At 40.2% G+C, this 20,123-nt stretch overlaps 1 protein-coding gene across 1 annotated transcript in view; it reads right to left on the reverse strand.

Annotated features, from left to right (window-relative positions):
• The window catches only part of LOC134666757 (heparan-alpha-glucosaminide N-acetyltransferase), a 57,458-nt gene that overhangs the window by 9,240 nt on the left and 28,095 nt on the right, over nt 1-20,123 (reverse strand). Inside the window, exons 4-5 of the mRNA XM_063524031.1 lie at nt 19,620-19,776; nt 18,605-18,809 (exon numbers count right to left, since the gene is read on the reverse strand). Coding sequence (XP_063380101.1) covers nt 18,605-18,809; nt 19,620-19,776 — 362 coding nt within the window. The remainder of the gene's footprint in view (nt 1-18,604; nt 18,810-19,619; nt 19,777-20,123) is intronic.

A 20,123-nucleotide genomic window follows, 5' to 3' on the forward strand; every position in this document is an offset into this window, starting at 1 on the left:
TTCAGGGTACTCCATTAGAGATCAGACCAAGTGTACAGCCCACTATACAACAGATCACACCTGTGCTACCACCTACGATACCGGCCACACCTGTGCAGCCTCCACAGCCTCCACAGGCGTTGCAAGATTATAATAGGGAAGGATACTTCAAACCAAAGGTAAAAACTGTTTTCATTAGTCTTAAGAGGATATTCCGCGTTAAAATAGAAAATCTGCCTTTTATTTTTATTAAAACACTTTTCAGTCTTGAAATCACCAAAAACGCAACGTTGCCAGCTAAGTCCGAGTCCAAGTGTCCCCTAAGCGATATTTTGGTAATTTTTGTGATTATGGAATTTTTAATTTTCACAATAGGATTGTGAACTATAAATATAAACTAAATTTTCCATATTGAATGCTCATACACACACACACACATAATCACGCCTATATTCCCGGATGAGGTAGAGTGGTAGACAGAGCGTTAGAGGTCACATCATGCCACTTTTGACAAAGTTTTGAGGCTTATGATATCATCAAAATCGGCACGCGGTGACAGGTTATCAGTCTATCGCCCACGGTCCAATCCATGTCCCTTTACTGATTTTTACAGTAGGTATGCCCGGGAAAAAAAGCAGCTGGAACATTCTATGTTTATGTTTGTCTCCCAGCCCAGCATGAAAGTTAAGCTATTGGTCATAATATATGTATAAGTAATGTATTATAAATGGTTGCATTTGATTGTTTTGCAGTTGGTGAGGAACAAGCAAATTCAACCGCGTTGCTGGGAATTGTTGCTTTGCTCCGGCAAATGCACACTATCGCAGTACCGAAAAAAAAAGTGTGGAGGCTGTCAAGGCACGAGGCAAGCACTGGTTTCCTGGCGCGCGTTGCAGCAGCGTCAGAGATTGCCACATATTGCCCTCAACAAGAGGCATTCAACCTCTCAAAAGGCATAGAATCAACCATACATACTTGCGGTCGGACCTTCATGGGCTAATATACACAGGTATGAAATTGTTACCACTGCTGGAGGGCTAAGATATCAAGTATCCACCATTTGTGAGACTATAAAGGTGACGTATAATTTATACTGGGCATTGGACTTAGCGTACCCTAAGGTAGCTGCACCTTGTTGGATGTTTATCCAACGGGCCATATTTAAGATGAAATTTAAGTTTGACTCTGAAGGAGTTCTATTAAGAGAACTACTTTCGCTATTAAATTCGCTTGATTAAACTTTTGAACGCCTTTTGATAAGTGTCTCGCGCCATTAAACTAATTTACTAATAAACCATATTTGATAATACCTAGCTTGATACAGTTGCGTTGACATTAACACGGCGTTCTTGAAGTCCAAGGGGATAAAGCAGCTACACTTCTTTGCACGAATATTGTAGAAAAAAGGAAAATGACTACTTGTGCGGTATGCAACACTTCCTTTGGCAGTTTTATTCGGTTGAGGAAGCACATGGCTTTTTATCATAAATAAGTTACAACTTTGATGATCATTACTTTGCATACCGTGATCAAGAAGCTCCTTCCGAAGATGAGCCCATATATCTTGATTATGACACTATGCATTATCATTTTCCTTGCAATCTCATCAATATGAGGCATGGTGGGCTGACTATGAAATATGTTTTTTGCGTAAGCCATTGTAATGTAATTAAGTGTACTCATTACTACTGTTACTGTTCCGATTAAAGGTTCCGGCATATTGAAAGCAGTTTCACCGCTGTACTAATAAAACATTCCTCCTATACACGCTGATGTTGGTCTCTGACGCGTCGGTCACATGCAGGAATAAACACAATGCTCTATGAGACGCCGCAAAGCGACGCTGATAGATCTGCCGCGCAGACATGAGTATCGCTGTGCGGTGTCCCATACCTACAACATTGTTTATTGGTACGCTTGACCGATACCAGCGTTAGCAGGAAATCAACCCTTAAAAGCGCAACTGTCCGCAACCGCGTTTGACCCGCTTTACTACAGCCATTATGACAGTTTGCGCGGCCCCACAGGGTCATTGACGTCATTGTATAACTTCAACCCAATCCGGAAAATAACGCAAATGTATGTTCTAAATAAACTAAAGCTGACACTCAGCTCATACGTTTCCGTTGTTTTTCAATTAGCAACAACCCTTTTGGCTCGGCCACGACATTCAGTGCTTTGCGACGGCGGCAGCGATAACCATAGGTTGGAGCGAAACAGCGATCGGACCTTTCGTTCCCACCTATGGTTGTCGCTGCCGCCGTCGCAAGTCGCTCAACTCAGCTCAGCTCTCAAACTGCGCCGCCCCGCGCTGTTTCTGCCTTGCTTTTTAGTGTGCCGGAGCCTTAATAAAGAAAATAATTATTATTATCTATGTGGACTTTAGAGTGGTCCAAAAAACGCTTTTTTTATTTTTGAATGTGCTGTTATTTGAGGTCGGTAATATTGTAGGTAGGTACATGTAACAAAGGACCATGTTATGTTATTTTCTAGAGGCCTGGAGCCTCAACTGCTGTTACTTAATTACTTAGTGATTAGTAAAAGTATCTTTGAAATAAATACACATGAATGTACAAGTTAATGTTTTATTCACTATTTTTGCATTTCCCTCCTATCATAAACATCGAGGGCAAATTTCTTTTTAATCACCGCCAATTAATTGTTTTATTTAAATAGTTTCTAGTAATGTAAGTAATTGTTTTAGTCATTACATAACGTCGCGTTGTTTTAAGCTGTCAACTCTGTAAACATAGTATTTTAGCTATCTATTGCAACTAACCAGTTGTGCCTACCTTACCAAACGTCTTCAGGGGCCGATATTATAAGGTTAATATACTGTAAGTTACAATTTACAAGCGGAAGTCTCTTTCTATCTTCTTCTGCTAGAAAGAGACTTCCGCTTGTCTGCGCTAGTAGTTGTATCCATGAACAGAAAGCGCTGTTATAGCTATAGCAATAAAAAAATGGCAGCTAAAATTATGAATAATCCTTTAAAATATTGCAAGATATATATTTTGTTTATTTCACTGTCTGATAATGTAGATTCAGGCTCTCATTCAGGATTAAAGGCTATTTAGTGTTTGTTATTTATCTGTCAGATTTAAAAAGTTTATTAGGTACCTTAATGAATAATGCTATTTTCGAAAGTATACCGGGTGTGGCCTGTAATATGAGCAAAAAATTTAACTGTAGGCTGTACTCCTCGTACTGACCAACATTTGTTCAGCGACTTTTAAAAATAGCTTGTCTTTTGATTTTTAATACACTTTAAAGTTTATTCCAAGACGCAATGTATTGCGAATTTTGTTTTATTTAAGGCTTGACAAGCAACGTCAATCACAATGATATGGCGTGGCGATGGCGTCCATTGAAGATAATATTTATTTTGTATGAAAAATAGCGAGTCTAAATACTTCATAATATTTAAAAGTTGTTGAACAAATGTGTCACCGTTTGAGGAGTATAATCTATGTTTTAATTATTTGCTCATGTTACAGGCCACACCCGGTATATTAAAAAAAAATGTATTAAGTATTGTTCATATCTAAGGCATAACACAAAACTAAACAACTTGCATGATTTTAGAAGAATACTTTTTCATACATTTTATAATTTAAGCTGCCTTTTTCTCATCGCTATGATGACAGTCTGAAGAGTGAGTGACTATTGATAGGGTAGCACCAACAGATTTGTTGGAATAGCTAACTAAATGCTGTGTTTACAGATCAGTGTGGACAGCTTAGCAACATGTTATTGGTATTAATTACAGTTGCTGGCATATTAAAAAGTAGCTTGCTCTCACATAATATAGGTATATTGTGTCACTGTAGCAATACATTGTGAGACACACATAATATAATATTGTTGTCACTGAAAATTAAAAATGAAAATGAAAAAATGTTTATTCGGTTTTAGAATTACTTATACAATTGTGTGTTGCCGCCTCTTTTTAAATAACAAATACCTGTGTTAAGAGGCACTCTGAAAACAAAAATGTTGTCAATTTTACAGCAGATCTGTGACTGCAAAACTGTATCACTATAGCAATATGTTGTGTGACACGCATATATTGTTGTCACTCTGACAACATAAATGTTGTCGATATGGCTACATAACTGTATCACTATAACAATATGTTGTGTGACACGCATATATTGTTGTCACTCTGACAACATAAATCTTGTCTATTTGGCAGCGGAGCTGTGTCACTGTAACGATACATTGTGCGACACACATAATATCGCCAGGTGACAAGCAAAACTCACTAATTACCACCACAAGTTCATAGCCATAGTGAACCATATTAGTACTAAAAGAAGGTCGATTTTTGTTTATTTATTTTTTTAGTAATTGTTTTTTTAGTGACTTTTGCTTGTCACCTGACGATATATTGAATATATTAATATATTTATATTAATATATTCAATATATTTAGTGTGTCTCACAATGTATCGCTACAGTAACACCGTCCGTTGCCAAATAGACAACATTTATGTTGTCAGAATGACAACAATATATGCGTGTCACATAACATATTGCTATAGTGGCACAGTTTTGCAGCCAAATCGACAACATTTTTGTTGTCAGACTGACAACAATATATGCGTGTCACACAACATATTGCTATAGTGACACAGTTATGTAGCCAAATCGACAACATTTATGTTGTAAGTCTGACAACAATATTTGCGTGCCACACAACATATTGCTATAGTGACACAGTTATGTAGCCATATCGACAACATTTATGTTGCCAGACTGACAACAATATATGCGTGCCACACAACATATTGCTATAGTGACACAGTTATATATCCAAATCGACAACATTTATTTTGTCAGACTGACAACAATATATGCGTGTTACACAACATATTGCTATAGTGACACAGTTATGTAGCCAAATCGACAACATTTATGTTGTCAGTCTGACAACAATATATGTGTATCACACGAAATATTGCTATTGTGACACAGTTTTGCAGCCAAATCGACAACATTTATGTTGTCAGACTGACAACAATATATGCGTATCACGCAACATATTGCTATAGTGACACAGTTGTATAGCCAAATCGACAACATTTATGTTGTCAGTCTGACAACAATATATGCGTATCACACAAAATATTGCTATAGTGACACAGTTTTGCAGCCAAATCGACAATATTTATGTTGTCATACTGACAACAATATATGCTTATCACACAAAATATTGCTATAGTGACACAGTTTTGCAGCCAAATCGACAACATCTTTGTTGTCACACTGACAACAATATGTCACAAAACTTGTTTTGATTATATGACAACGTTGTACACATTGCTACAGTGACACAGTTCTACTGTCAAATTAACAAAGTTTTTTGTTGTCAGAGTGACAACAATTAATCACAAAATTTGTTTTGACTTTATGACAACGTTGTATACATTGTTAATAGACATTGTGTTCTGGACAATTGTAAAAGTTGTTGCAGAACGTTGTTATATCAACAATAAACTGGTGACAATAAAAACGTTAACTCAATAGCAATGTAACAATGTGGGTTGTGTGGCGTTAAAGTTTTATTGTTAGATCAACAGTATTTTTCTCTCAGTGTAATATCTTCTTTTTAAGCGGTGGTAGCCGAGTGGATATGACGTCCGACTTTCAATCCGGAAGTCGCGGGTTCAAATCCCGGCTCGTACCAATGATTTTTCAGAACTTATGTACGAATATCATTTGATATTTACCAGTCGCTTTTCGGTGAAGGAAAACATCGTGAGGAAACCGGACTAATCCCAATAAGGCCTAGTTTCCCCTCTGCTTCCAGGTCAGATGGGAGTCGTATCGTAAAAACTAGTGCCTACGTCAATTCTTGGGATTAGTTGTCAAGCGAACCCCAGGCTTGTATGAGCCGTGGCAAAACGCCGCGAGGAAGAATTTAATCCATACGCCATGTAGGTCAGACGCCAAGATGACAATCGGTTATCAAAAAATGCCAAAAAATTTAAAGTGTATCGGGCTGTAAGTTCCACGAAAATCACGTGATCATATATCCATACAATTCAGAGAAAAGGGGACGATCGACGATCGCTTCTACATACAAACGTGGGGTAGTCCTCGTAACTAGAGTTGTCAATATCCAGAGAGGAAAATGAGGGCTACGTTGTGTTAAAGGGGATTTTGCACGGTCGTCAGCTTCGAGCAACACGGAAGGGAGGCGGCATTCGCACTATTTCCCCTCTGCCGAGGTACAAGATTAGCGCGTCAATCTAATCTAGCGCGGGTAATAAAACTAGTTGCACTTGGATTTTTCACTAGACCGAGTCCAGACGCGCGCGTGAACACAGCTGCACAAAAATGCCTGTTTGCTCGGTTTTTTGTTATAAAAAGAGGTCGGGGACATCAAATTTACAAAAAGAAAGTGTTACATTTCACATGTAATATTTTTTTTTACATATCATACGTTAAATTACATTTAAATAAAATTGTTATATTTTAGTCTCAAGTAATTGTTGGATTTATCGATTTTGCTCGCTCAGTACAAATTGCGGATCGGTCGAGCGACAAATCCGACTTCTCATCTCTCAGAATACAATGACATACTTCAACGAAAATGTGTTAGTGTGCGTGTTGTGACACTAGTCACTCGTCCGTACACAAAAAGAGATCGAGGTTTGCAAGATTTGTCTTTGACGTGTGTCATTTTCTATGTATTTGTGTCGTCATTACAGATTGGATTTTGTATGTAAGTGTGTGAGAAATGCGACTGTGTGCACCTTTCCCCCCGCGAAAAATGGCAGAAAGATTTGTACGGCGAGATATCGCTTGGGCCCCTCCCTTCCGACATGTCGGATGCCGGTGTTGCTCGAAGGTCGTCAGGGATTAGCGTTTTCTATTAACGATTGTCACAAGGCTAGGCCCCTCTAGTCTAGTTTGTATGTTTGTATGTATAACTGTAGTTCACAAATCAATAGCACACACATATCATTACGCAAATATCGGTCACCCACTAAAGACCGCAACGAGACCATACTAATAGACAATCACTACTTTCGTAACTTACTACCTTCTTCTACTTGAAAAGCTACCTTACGGCATTCTTAATAAAGTTCATATTAGAAAAGAGAAAGAAGTATAGATAAGAGTTTTTGAAAATAATTCTAGTGAGATCGCATAACAACTACTTTTCTAACTTCTTTTATTCAAAATACGACCTTGCGTCTATCTTAACATGGTTGGTATTACAAAAGCGAAAGATGTTGAAATAGGAGTTTTTGAAAGTGATCGATGTATAAACCGTTAGAATATAACATGCACGGATGGACAAACATAGAGCATGTATGAAATCTGTCTTCACTTGCTGAGATACATTTCACTACGCAAGAGGAATGTGGTACGTACAGTCACCATCAGTTATATCGGAGCGGCCAAGGTGCTCAAAAATATCTGAACACGCGCTCTAACGCCTTGACAATAGAGGCGTGTTCAGATATTTGAGAGCACCTTGGCCGCTCAGATATATCCGATGGCGACATTACCTGGCTGACTTTAGTATGTACCTATTACTATTTTTAGAATTCTGAATATTTGCCGCAATGAATCTGCTTTCAAAAGTTTGTCAGGAAGAGATTGGTCTGTAGCGATAAGACCGCCGATTGTTGTTAGAGTCGGGCTAAGCTAACTCTGCGTGGAACTTGCAATAACAAATTGTGGCCATGTCATCATGAAAGTCAAATTTCTATGAAAATATGACGTTCAGTGGCAGGTATCCCTTCTCCATAAATACACCCCGCTCATAGCTTTAAAAATTTGCATTCGCTTGTTGGACGATTAACTTAAAAGTTTACTCAAGCTAAAATCTTGTCATGTTTTTGATGTTTTGTTGTTCCTATATACGTAATAACAAATAGGTATATAAGTACTTAACTAAAATCTGATACCTAGTCAGCAGAGAGAGTTCTAACGACACGCAAAGAATTTCCAATGACTGTTGCAAAAACGATACGAATGGCAACCGTGTACCAGAGATCAGATACGAATGATCAGTTATAAGGAAATTATAATGACGTAAGTGCGAAAGTGGATTGCGTGCATAATATATCTGGTGCGTGCCTATATTATTGTGGCCGACAAAAATGTATCTGATACCTAGTTTTTATAGTGTAAGGTTGATAGGAAAACGTCAAGGTTGTTAAAAAAAGATTCCCTGATTATTGAAGTCGTTATATTTATTTATATTATTTATATGACCCTAGGGTGTCCCACTGCTGGGCAAAGGCCTCCCTCCTCCCTTTTCACGTATCCCGGTTTTTACCCGTCTCCCACCATTTCCTATCAAAGGCGTCGAGGTCATCTCGCCAACGCCCAGGACCCAATTGGTTGTTGTTTTTGCCCACAAGTCATCGCCCATACGGCAAACGTGTCCCGCCCAGCCCCATTTCAGCTTGGCGGCTGTTTCAGCTAGGTACGTCGGCTATTTGAGTTTTAGAGTGTAATACAGTGTTTTTGATGCGATCCGTCAACAACGCCGAGAATACTACGCTCCATGGCGCGCTGACAAACCTTAAGGTTGGATTTCTGAGCTTTTGTCAAAGACCAAGTCTGAGCTCCGTAGGTCAGGACGGGAAGAATGCACATGTCCATAAGCCTTCTATTTAAAGATATAGGGAAATCTCCCTTCATCTGCTCCTTCATGGACCAATAGCTCTTCCAGGCACTCGGTTCGTCTTGCGACCTCCTTGTCCTGTCGTGCCTGGAAGTAGCCTACTTTAAATATTACGCTAAAAGTTCACCCGGGAATAAATAACTGTTACTTACAGCAGACTTTTTACTGACATTTATCTTTAAACAATGAGGTTCCCATGACAAGAAACCGACCTATAGCGAGTTTGTGAGTTATTCCTATTACAATGTTATCGCGGCATATTATATAACAAGTTACCAGAGAACAGTAAGAAATAAAGACAGCTAATCTACATGCAATGAGGCCTTGACTATAATTTATTTATTTAATGACTTGAATTTGAACAGCCCTAAATAAATAGCCGAAAGGGATAGTGACATACATTAAAAAGAATGATTCGCCCCTGAATCGGCTGTCAAACTTCGGTTTTGTAGGAAGTGTACTTTCTGTACGGTAGTACTATTACTTATTCTGTGATCTAAAAATTCCTGGAACTGGCCACTTAGAAACAACAAAGTGTCACATATATCAGAATCCAGAAATTTTTAGTATGCCCCACGTATTACTTAGCGGAGTTGCGCAGACGCAGACTCCGAAAGGTCATCGAGCCATCCTGGCAACCTGACGGACCGGTCAGCGTTTACATAAGACCACCGGGAACCGCATTGCGATTACGTAATTATTATACCTGAGCTTACGCTGCAAGGCTCTTGACTAAGCCATAATGTATGAGAGGCCGAGTGCGAGTCGAACTCGCGCACGAAGGGTTCCGTACCATTAAGCAAAATACGGCAAAAAAAACACGTTTGTTGTATGGGAGTTTTTAGTGTTTGTTGTTATAGCTTATAGCGGCAACAGAAATACAACATCTGTGAAAACATCTGCCTAACTATCACATGACATAACAGGCGATCACGTGATGCTTTCTATAGAAAACAAAGCTCCAGAAGCTCCGGGTCGGACACGGCCCGGTCTAACGTGAGTCATCCTTTATACTTTGTTAGTTTCTTTAAGTAGGTAAGTAGATATACAACATTTTAAGTGCTGATTATTCTGTATTTCCAGAGAAAAGTATGGTAATGTCTTTGAGAAGTGTTTTGTTTACATGATAGGACAAGTGTGTCGCTTAACTTCAAACTCGGGTAAATCCATCCCCTCTCAGCAAATATCTACCCTATTACCTTTCCTTAATACCAAAATCGCATATTCTGACACATGGATTTACCCGAGTCTGAAGTTAGGGGTCATCCATTAAGTACATCACACCTATAGGGGGAGGGAGGGGGTCAAGAAAATGTGACATATTGTGACATGGGGGAGGGGGGAGACACAAACTTTGTGACGTCACTTTAACTTCATCAGTAACCGAAAATTTATTTAAATTATTTTATTCGCTGTACATTTAAATAACAAGTTTTTAAAACGATAATCGTTTTTATTCGTTTAATTTTCTTTCCTAAGCAGTTTTGGGTTATAAAATTACTAATATTTATATCGTCAAAAATATTTTGATAAAATATTAATAATACTTAGGTAAGTACTTACTTAATTCGATTTGGCGATTTCGTAGAAAAAATGTGACGTCACACTAGGGGGGAGCCCATATAACCATTCCAGTCGCAGAATCATCAAAGTGGTAACTAAATGTCAGATGTGTCGTAACAGAGTCCACACAATGTGTCTAGAATTGTTTCGAAACAAAGTGTCGTCGCCGTGTGTACACTTTTCCGTAACAAGGTGTCGACACATTTGTGTGCACTTTGCGTGCGGTTTGCGACTAAATCTGACAGCAAATTTGTGACAGCAAATGTCAATATAAAATACCTCTTGAAAACCAAGGTTTGTCAAACTACTATTAGTGTCTCGTGTGCTCGTAAGTAATTCTAGTAAGTCATCATGGGCGATGCAAATGATAATAATCGACCAAAACCATATAAACACCCAACACCCGTCAACCTTTTACAGAAAAGTTTTTAAAGAAATGCAATAAGCTACTTAGGTCAGCCAACGAATGCTCAAAAAAGTTGTAGAGGGAAATGCTCGGAACACAATTTTTGACTCTGTAACTTGGTTTGGACAAGTTAGGAGGTGAACATATCAAAAGTCCCCGGCCGTAGCCCTTGAGCGGGGGGAAGAGAGGGGGCTTTGAATGTCCCATTTTCCGGTTTTTCGATTATATCTCGGAAACTATGCATCTTAGCGACATGGCCACTTATACAAAATGAAAGTTAATTTAATTTGTTACAAGTTTATTCTGTCAATTTTTTCGATATGTTGAATAGTTTTTGAGATATCCGCTCTTGAAAGTTTATTTAGGGCTCTCAATTTTATCTTGATATATCTACATCAGTGAAGGTGCTAGGCCGTGTATGGTATCGTTTTCGTATAAATCTGGGTTGCTGAATCCATTTAACATGGAAACCATTCCACAAAATTAAAAAAATCTTTTTAGGGTTCCGTACCTCAAAAGCATAAAACGGAATCCTTATAGGATCACTCGTGCGTCTGTATGTCTGTCTGTCTGAATACACAAAATAGTTCTTTACCTATAGATGACAGGAAAACCTATTAGAAATGTGCAGTCAAGCGCGAGTCGGACTTAATGTACGGAACCCTTAATACGCGAGTCCGACTCGCACTTGGTCGGTTTTTTTTAAACTCCTCTTGACGCTTAACCGCTGAACCGATTTCGTTGAAATTTGGTATAGAAATAGTTTGCATCCCGGAACAGGACATAGGATAGATCTTATAACCAAAATCATCTTTTGAAGGTGTGAAAAGTGGCGTGGAAATTTGTACGGGAAATCAATAACCGCTGAACCGATTTATATTAAATTTGGGAAGGTCTACATCTTTGATTTAGTTAAAAATGATAAAAAAAAACATGACTTCAAACCTAAACTTAAACAGTATTAACTTCAAGAAGTCAATTCTGAATTCCCCCCTACACCTCATTTCACACCTTTGAAGGATGATTTTTGAGATAACTTATTATGTCCTGTCTCGGGACTCAAAATATATGTGTACTAAATTTAAATTAAAACTGTTCAGCAGTTTAAGCGTGAAGAGGAGTTTAAGAGAAAGTAAGTTTATATGTTTTTACTTTGGAATGGTGTCAATGTGATACCATAACTAAATTTGGTACTGCGAATTTATACGAAAACGATACCAAACATGGCCTCGTAGCTTTACTGTTGTAGAAGTCAAAATAAAATTGAGAGCCCTAAATTCTTATTACTTGACCAAACTTGTGTAGAAGGAAAAGGAAAAATAAAAGTCTTCGGTAGGATTATAAGACACAAATATAATTTTTTTTTGCGTTACTATTTCAATTATCAAATATAAACATTAGTGATGTACCGACTATTGATTTGGCCGACTAGCCGACTAGCCGACTAATCGGCGCTCGAATGGCCGATTAGTCGGCCGACTAGTCGGCTAGTCGGCCAAATCATAACGCTACGTCTTACGTAGGCGAACAACGCGCGAACGCGGCGCGGCGCGGCGCGGCGAAATCAATCCTTTGATGCCCATAGAAGTGTCCTACGTAACGCTACGTCTTAAGCGCCCTCCAGACTATGCGCGTGAATCGCGGGCGAAGCCGCGAACGCGAGTGTGGAGTCTAGTTCGCTGATATGCGAAATCGACTCCAGACTCGCGTTCGCGGCTTCGCGCCGCGATTCACGCACGAGTGTGGAGCGGGCTTTACGTAGGCGAACAACGCGCAAACGCGGCGCGGCGAAAGCGGCGAAAGCGGCCGCCGCCGCGCCGCGCCGCGCCGCGCCGCCTGACATTCGCGTGCAAATCGCGCCGCACCGCGTTCGCAACGAGATCGCTTACGTAGGACACTTCTATGGGCATCAAAGGATTGATTTCGCCGCGCCGCGCCGCGTTCGCGCGTTGTTCGCCTACGTAAGACGTAGCGTAAGCGATCTCGTTGCGAACGCGGTGCGGCGCGATTTGCACGCGAATGTCAGGCGCCGCGCCGCGTTCGCGCGTTGTTCGCCTACGTAAGACGTAGCGTTAGTTTCGTATAAGTTCAGGTGAAAAACAATAGTTTTGCTCTTTTGGTTGCGCTATTCATATATTAGCTTGGCTAAAAGGTGTTCTCGACAGGTTCAAAGACCTATCACAAGAATCCTCGTTCAATTTTTGTCTTTCTTTTATTTTGCGATCCTGAGCAGACCGTCAGTAGGTACAACTTGTAGGAGGTATTTCCAAGGCTCTATTTCTCGTACGTAGTTGCCAGTTAAGAACCTATCCCCTGTGGTCAGCGTCTTTATGAGCAACGTGCCCTGTTTATAAGTCTCTAAATTTTGCAATTACATTAACCACCACCACCATGGCTCCACCATTAAAAAAAAAACAAAAACTGAATTATAATAAAATCCTTTAAGTATAAAACTTGGCCATAAAATTACACGAGAATCAGTTGAGATCGACCTGTAGAGGAATACACCAGCCCACCACCATACGATAACGACCAAACGGTCAATTATATGAACAACAGTTTTCACACCCTGAATAGGTATTTTGGTAAAATAGACATAAAACATATCGAAAATATTGACTGTTGGTTTCTTTTTTTCTGTTTTTCTTTCACTTATAAAGTGCCGACTAATCGGCTACTTTTGCCGACTAGTCGCCGACTAATCGCCGACTACAAATATGGCCGGATAGTCGGCTTTCCCGACTAGTCGGCGACTAGTCGGTACATCTCTAATAAACATACCTTGATTATATTATTCTAGTGAGATCCTCACAGATAAACAAAACCATTTACTTAAAAAATTACAAGGTCGAAATGTCACGGAACTTGTGAGAGTAATACGTGAAAAATAAAAACTTTTATGACAAATAAATCTGGACACAATTTAAGAAGCATCCAATTGCGTCGAGGAATCATCTGTATGTTTGCTTGTTTCATTACCTCCTCGCTTCTTTTTTTGTCCTTTGTATTCTGTAGCAATTTGTTAGATCTGAAAATAAAGATAACTTGCGTCGTCACGGATGTCGATTTATAGGTTTTAGGGAGTGCAGAATTCGAAAACGATGATCATTTTATAATCCAAGATGGCCGCTACGTATTTTGTCAGAAAAGTCGTCATGAATATCGTTTTATAGGTTTTAGGAAGTGCCGATTTCGAAAATGATGACCAGTTTGGAATCCAAGATGTGTGCCGTGCACTTTGTCATAAAAGTCGTCATGGATATCGTTTTATAGGTTTTAGGGAGTGCAGAATTCGAAAATGATGACCATTTTGGATTCCAAGATGTCTGCCGTGCACTTTGTCATATAAGCCGTCATAGATGTTGATTTATAGGTGTTAGGAAGAGCAGATTTTGATAATGATGACCATGACAAACAAAACGACATCCATGTCGACTTTTAACATAGTTCATGGCCGCCATCTTCGATTCCCAAATAGTTATTATTTTCGAAATCTGCGCTCCCTAAAACCTATAAAACGACAGCCATGACGACTTTAATGACATACTGCATGGCCGCCATTTTGGATTCCAAAATGGTCATCATTTTCGAAATCAGGGCCCCCTAAAACCGATAAAACGACACCCATGACAACTTTTATGACATAGTGCGTGGCCGCAATTTTGGATTCCAAAATGGCCATCATTTTCGAAATCTGCGTCCCCTAAAACCTACAAAACGACATCCATGACGACTTTTATGACATAGTGCATGGCCGCCATCTTGGAATCCAAAATGGTCATCGTTTTCGAAATCTGCGCCCCCCAATACCTATAAAACGACACCCATGACGACTTTTATGACATAGTGCATGGCCGCCATCTTGGAATCAAAAATGATGACCATTTTGGATTCCAAGATGTCTGCCGTGCACTTTGTCATATAAGCCGTCATAGATGTTGATTTATAGGTGTTAGGAAGAGCAGATTTTGATAATGATGACCATGACAAACAAAACGACATCCATGTCGACTTTTAACATAGTTCATGGCCGCCATCTTCGATTCCCAAATAGTTATTATTTTCGAAATCTGCGCTCCCTAAAACCTATAAAACGACACCCATGACAACTTTTATGACATAGTGCGTGGCCGCAATTTTGGATTCCAAAATGGCCATCATTTTCGAAATCTGCGTCCCCTAAAACCTACAAAACGACATCCATGACGACTTTTATGACATAGTGCGTGGCCGCAATTTTGGATTCCAAAATGGCCATCATTTTCGAAATCTGCGTCCCCTAAAACCTACAAAACGACATCCATGACGACTTTTATGACATAGTGCATGGCCGCCATCTTGGAATCCAAAATGGTCATCGTTTTCGAAATCTGCGCCCCCCAATACCTATAAAACGACACCCATGACGACTTTTATGACATAGTGCATGGCCACCATTTTGGAATCCAAAATGGTCATCATTTTCTAAATCTGCGCCCCCCAAAACCTATAAAACGACACCAACGACAAGTTTTGTTGGTCATGGTCATCATTTTCGAAATCTGCTCTTCCTAACACCTATAAATCAACATCTATGACGGCTTATATGACAAAGTGCACGGCAGACATCTTGGAATCCAAAATGGTCATCATTTTCGAATTCTGCACTCCCTAAAACCTATAAAACGACACCCGTGACAACTTTTATGACATAGTGCGTGGCCGCCATTTTGGATTCCAAAATGGCCATCATTTTCGAAATCTGCGTCCCCTAAAACCTACAAAACGACATCCATGACGACTTTTATGACATAGTGCATGGCCACCATTTTGGAATCCAAAATGGTCATCATTTTCTAAATCTGCGCCCCCCAAAACCTATAAAACGACACCCATGACAACTTTTATGACATAGTGAGTGGCCGCCATTTTGGATTCCAAAATGGCCATCATTTTCGAAATCTGCGTCCCCTAAAACCTACAAAACGACATCCATGACGACTTTTATGACATAGTGCATGGCCGCCATTTTGGATTTCAAAATGGTCATCATTTTCTAAATCGGGGCCCCCTAAAACCTATAAAACGACATCCATGACGACTTTTATGACATAGTGCATGGCCACCATTTTGGAATCCAAAATGGTCATCATTTTCTAAATCTGCGCCCCCCAAAACCTATAAAACGACACCCATGACAACTTTTATGACAGTGCATGGCCGCCATTTTGGATTTCAAAATGGTCATCATTTTCTAAATCGGGGCCCCCTAAAACCTATAAAACGACTTTTATGACATAGTGCATGGCCGCCATTTTGGAATCGAAAATGGTTATCGTTTTCGAAATCTGCGCCCCCCAAAACCTATAAAACGACACTCATGTTAACTTTCATGACATAGTGCATGGCCGCCATTCTGGATTCCAAAATGGTCATCATTTTCGAAAGTGGGGCCCCCTAAAACCTATAAAACGACAGCCATGACGACTTTTATGACATATTGCATTGCCGCCATCTTGGAATCCAAAATGGTCATCGTTTTCGAAATCTGCGCCCCCTAAAACCTATAAAACGACACCCATGACGACTTTTATGACATAGTGCATGGCCGCCATTTTGGATTTCAAAATGGTCATCATTTTCTAAATCGGGGCCCCCTAAAACCTATAAAACGACATCCATGACGACTTTTATGACATAGTGCATGGCCACTATTTTGGAATCCAAAATGGACATCATTTTCTAAATTTGTGCCCCCCAAAACCTATAAAACGACACCCATGACAACTTTTATGACATAGTGCATGGCCGCCATTTTGGATTTCAAAATGGTCATCATTTTCTAAATCGGGGCCCCCTAAAACCTATAAAACGACATCCATGACGACTTTTATGACATAGTGCATGGCCACCATTTTGGAATGGTCATCATTTTCTAAATCTGCGCCCCCCAAAACCTATAAAACGATACCCATGACGACTTTTATGACATAGTGCATGGCCGCCATTCTGGATTCCAAAATGGTCATCATTTTCGAAAGTGGGGCCCCCTAAAACCTATAAAACGACATCCATGACGACTTTTATGACATAGTGCATGGCCGCAATCTTGGAATCCAAAATGGTCATCGTTTTCGAAATCTGCGCCCCCTAAACCCTATAAAACGACACCCATGACGACTTTTATGACATAGTGCATGGCCGCCATTCTGGATTTCAAAATGGTCATCATTTTCTAAATCTGCGCCCCCCAAAACCTATAAAACGATACCCATGACGACTTTTATGACACAGTGCATGGCCGCCATTCTGGATTCCAAAATGGTCATCATTTTCGAAAGCGGGGCCCCCTAAAACGTATAAAACGACATCCATGACGACTTTTATGACACAGTGCATGGCCGCCATTTTGGATTCCAAAATGGTCATCATTTTCGAAATCGGCACTCCCTAAAACCTATAAATCGACACCCATCTCGACTTTTCTATTATTTTTTTGCATGCAAGACATTTCTATTATTTTTACGTACAAAAATGGCCCCCTGTCAACTTCCAACCGAGATTTATAATAATCGATAATTTATTCGATTAATATTCAGATTAATTCAATTTCAATCTATGTTAGGTCGACTAAACTAATCGCGATTAAAATTTGAGGATTAACTTTTTTTATTCCATTAATTAGTCGAATAAACAGTATCTATTAAGTCCCATCTCTGACCACGGCATTTTTACACTTTGAGAATATCTGAAAACAAATGAACACAAGGAGCCATTTTGCAAATCCAGTAACTTTGTTATTACTTTTGACAGCGCGTGTCATGTGTCTACACAGAGTCGACACAAAGTCGAAACATTTGCGACTACTTTGTGACTGCAATATTTCTCAGCCTTAAACCATATTTATACATCATAATTAACAAGTTTCGTAGTATGTAAAGCGTTATTTCTGTTATTTAAGTATAGTATACGCATCGAAGTACTAAAAATGAATCAAATAATATAATTATGAACACAGGCACTGAGAAGTAAACAATTTCATTTCCGGCTAAACTAAAACAATGTGGTGGCGCGTTGATTATATTACACTTAGTTTATCAAATCACTCGAGCAGTTTAATTCCCCATAATAATTTAAGTCCTATTGTAATATAAATGCAAACAATATATAATTACGTCTTGTAATCCGTTTTAGAGATGGCGTATTAATGTCACTTATTTTTATTTAACTATTTTTCCATCTGACAGTTTCCATTTGACAGGAACAAAATGAACGAATGAACGAATGATTTTGGCATAAAGTAGTCGCAAACCCGAAACAATGTGTGCACACGGCGACCACACTTTATGTCACTTTGTGTCATGTGTCGACCCTTCCCCATTTCTGGTAACTGTGTCGACACGGCGACGACTCTGCGACTGGAATTGTGACCGAAACAGACGGTGTCGACACAAGATGTGTCTACACCGTGTCGTAACGGCGACTGGAAATGGTTGTATGGGAGGGGTTTGCCAAATGTGACCAAGTGTGACAAGGAGGGGGGGAGGGGTAAAAAAACCTAGAAATTCGTGTGACGTAATTAATGGATGACCCCTTAAGGGACTCAGTAAGGATTCACTTTGCCCCGCAGTATTCCTTTCATGGACAGAGATGTATGAAAACCGTTTTAACCCTCAAGTACACCAGGTTTTGACGTAAATCGATGAACACCGGTAGCATGCACGAAAAAGTGTCACGTTGTGGACAGATCTCCATGGTAACCTTGTGGACAAATCTCCATGGTAACGTTACGGCCAAAGTATGTAATTTTTCATCAATGTTTTCTTATAGAATAGAATAGAATTGATTTATTCGTAAGCACAAACAATCGGTACAATACATTATACAAGAAAACACAAAATAAGATTAAAGTGCCACGAAATGGCCCCATCTCAACATGTTGCCACGCAAAACACATGACGCAAACGCATGACGTTATCACGCAAAATTATCGTCCGTATTTATGTAAAAAATTCCAGCTAACTTACCCTGACAATATGCAAGAAGATCTTCCACCTCGGTACTCCCTTAGCAAAAGCTCCCTTGACGGACAGAGGTATGCACACCCCCATGATCCACAGGAATGAAGGGAAGACGAGATCCCCTGCCGTCAGCCCGTTCCACGTAGCGTGCTCGAGCCACCAGTAGCCGCCGGCGCCATCGTTCACAAAGATCATGAACACTATGGCCATGCTGTGGACAAAAATTTCGATTAAACTCCGATAAGTTGGCACGAACATGACACCCTTGGCAGCGACACATATGTAGGTATATTCGCTACTTGCTCGTCCAAGAGGGACAATGGTGACATTTAGCATGCGTCCGTATCCAAACCTAACACATGAGAGGAAACAATCTAAGGGTTACATTGAGCGAATGCTGCCCTTGCCCTCGGACGCACGCAAAATCAACATTCTTTAGATTAAATTTATACTACGAAGCACCTTCGTTTCAGCTTAAACAGAAAAGTAAAATCGTATATTCGGACTTTTCTCCTCTACCCTCCTGAGACTAAGGGCCCCCCCCACATCTAGCGTCTTTCGAGCGTCGGCGTCTGGCCAGCGCTATGGAAAATGACGTCGCTGCGCAGTTGCGTCGACGTTGCGTCGAGCAGCGGCCATAGAATTGTAGACGCCGACGCTCGAAAGACGCTAGATGTGGGGGGGGGGGGGCCTAAATGTATTTACATTACAATGTACATATTCGTGTATTCTAATTTGAACCTTTCATGAACCAAATAAAGTAGCATTTGCTTTTTAAAACGAACAAAACTCGTTCTAATTTTCTTATAGAATAAGGTTCAAATTAAAACTTTATATGGTGATTGGTGGGTCTTACGAGGCTACAGATCGCGTTTCGCAGCCGGTTCTGGTGAAATTTAGTTAGTAGTTTCGAAAATGATAGAACTTTTTGGTCGATTCAGTTGATCAAAAATTTTCAAAGTGGCAGTGCCTTGGGGTTCACGAGGTCTACAAATCACAGATGGAAATATAATTTACAAACCCTCGGAAGGTGTCGAGCGCCCGCAGCCGCTGCTGGATGGCCAGCTCCTTGTCTCCGTACCGCAGCTTCCCAGTCCGCCAGACCCTGGACATGATGAAGCGGACCACGCCGTAGACCACCCATGTTCCAAGGAGTACGCCGAGGAGGAGCAGGAGAGCTGAAACAGGGAAATTTCATTAAGTTTAGACTCCTAAGGCCGTGGAATAGAGCAAGTTTGAGATGTGGTGTTGGAGACGTATGCTGCGAATTACCTGGACCGCACGCCGGACCAACGTGTCCATGGATACCAAAGGAGCTCGGAATAACCTTGTGGTTGCTGTCCACTATCTGTTATCAGAGAATCCTTACGTATTTCGGACACATCGCTCGTGAGAGACCCGGATAGCTTAGAAAAGCTGATAGTAGTTGGTAAGGTCGAAGGGGAAAGAGGACGCGGTCGATCGCGTTTTTTTGGGCAGGTTCAAGAATTAAAGGCGACACCCTGACCTATAATAAACATATTAC

The sequence above is a fragment of the Cydia fagiglandana genome, chromosome 8 (genome assembly GCF_963556715.1).
Source record: "Cydia fagiglandana chromosome 8, ilCydFagi1.1, whole genome shotgun sequence".
NCBI lineage: Eukaryota > Metazoa > Arthropoda > Insecta > Lepidoptera > Tortricidae > Cydia > Cydia fagiglandana.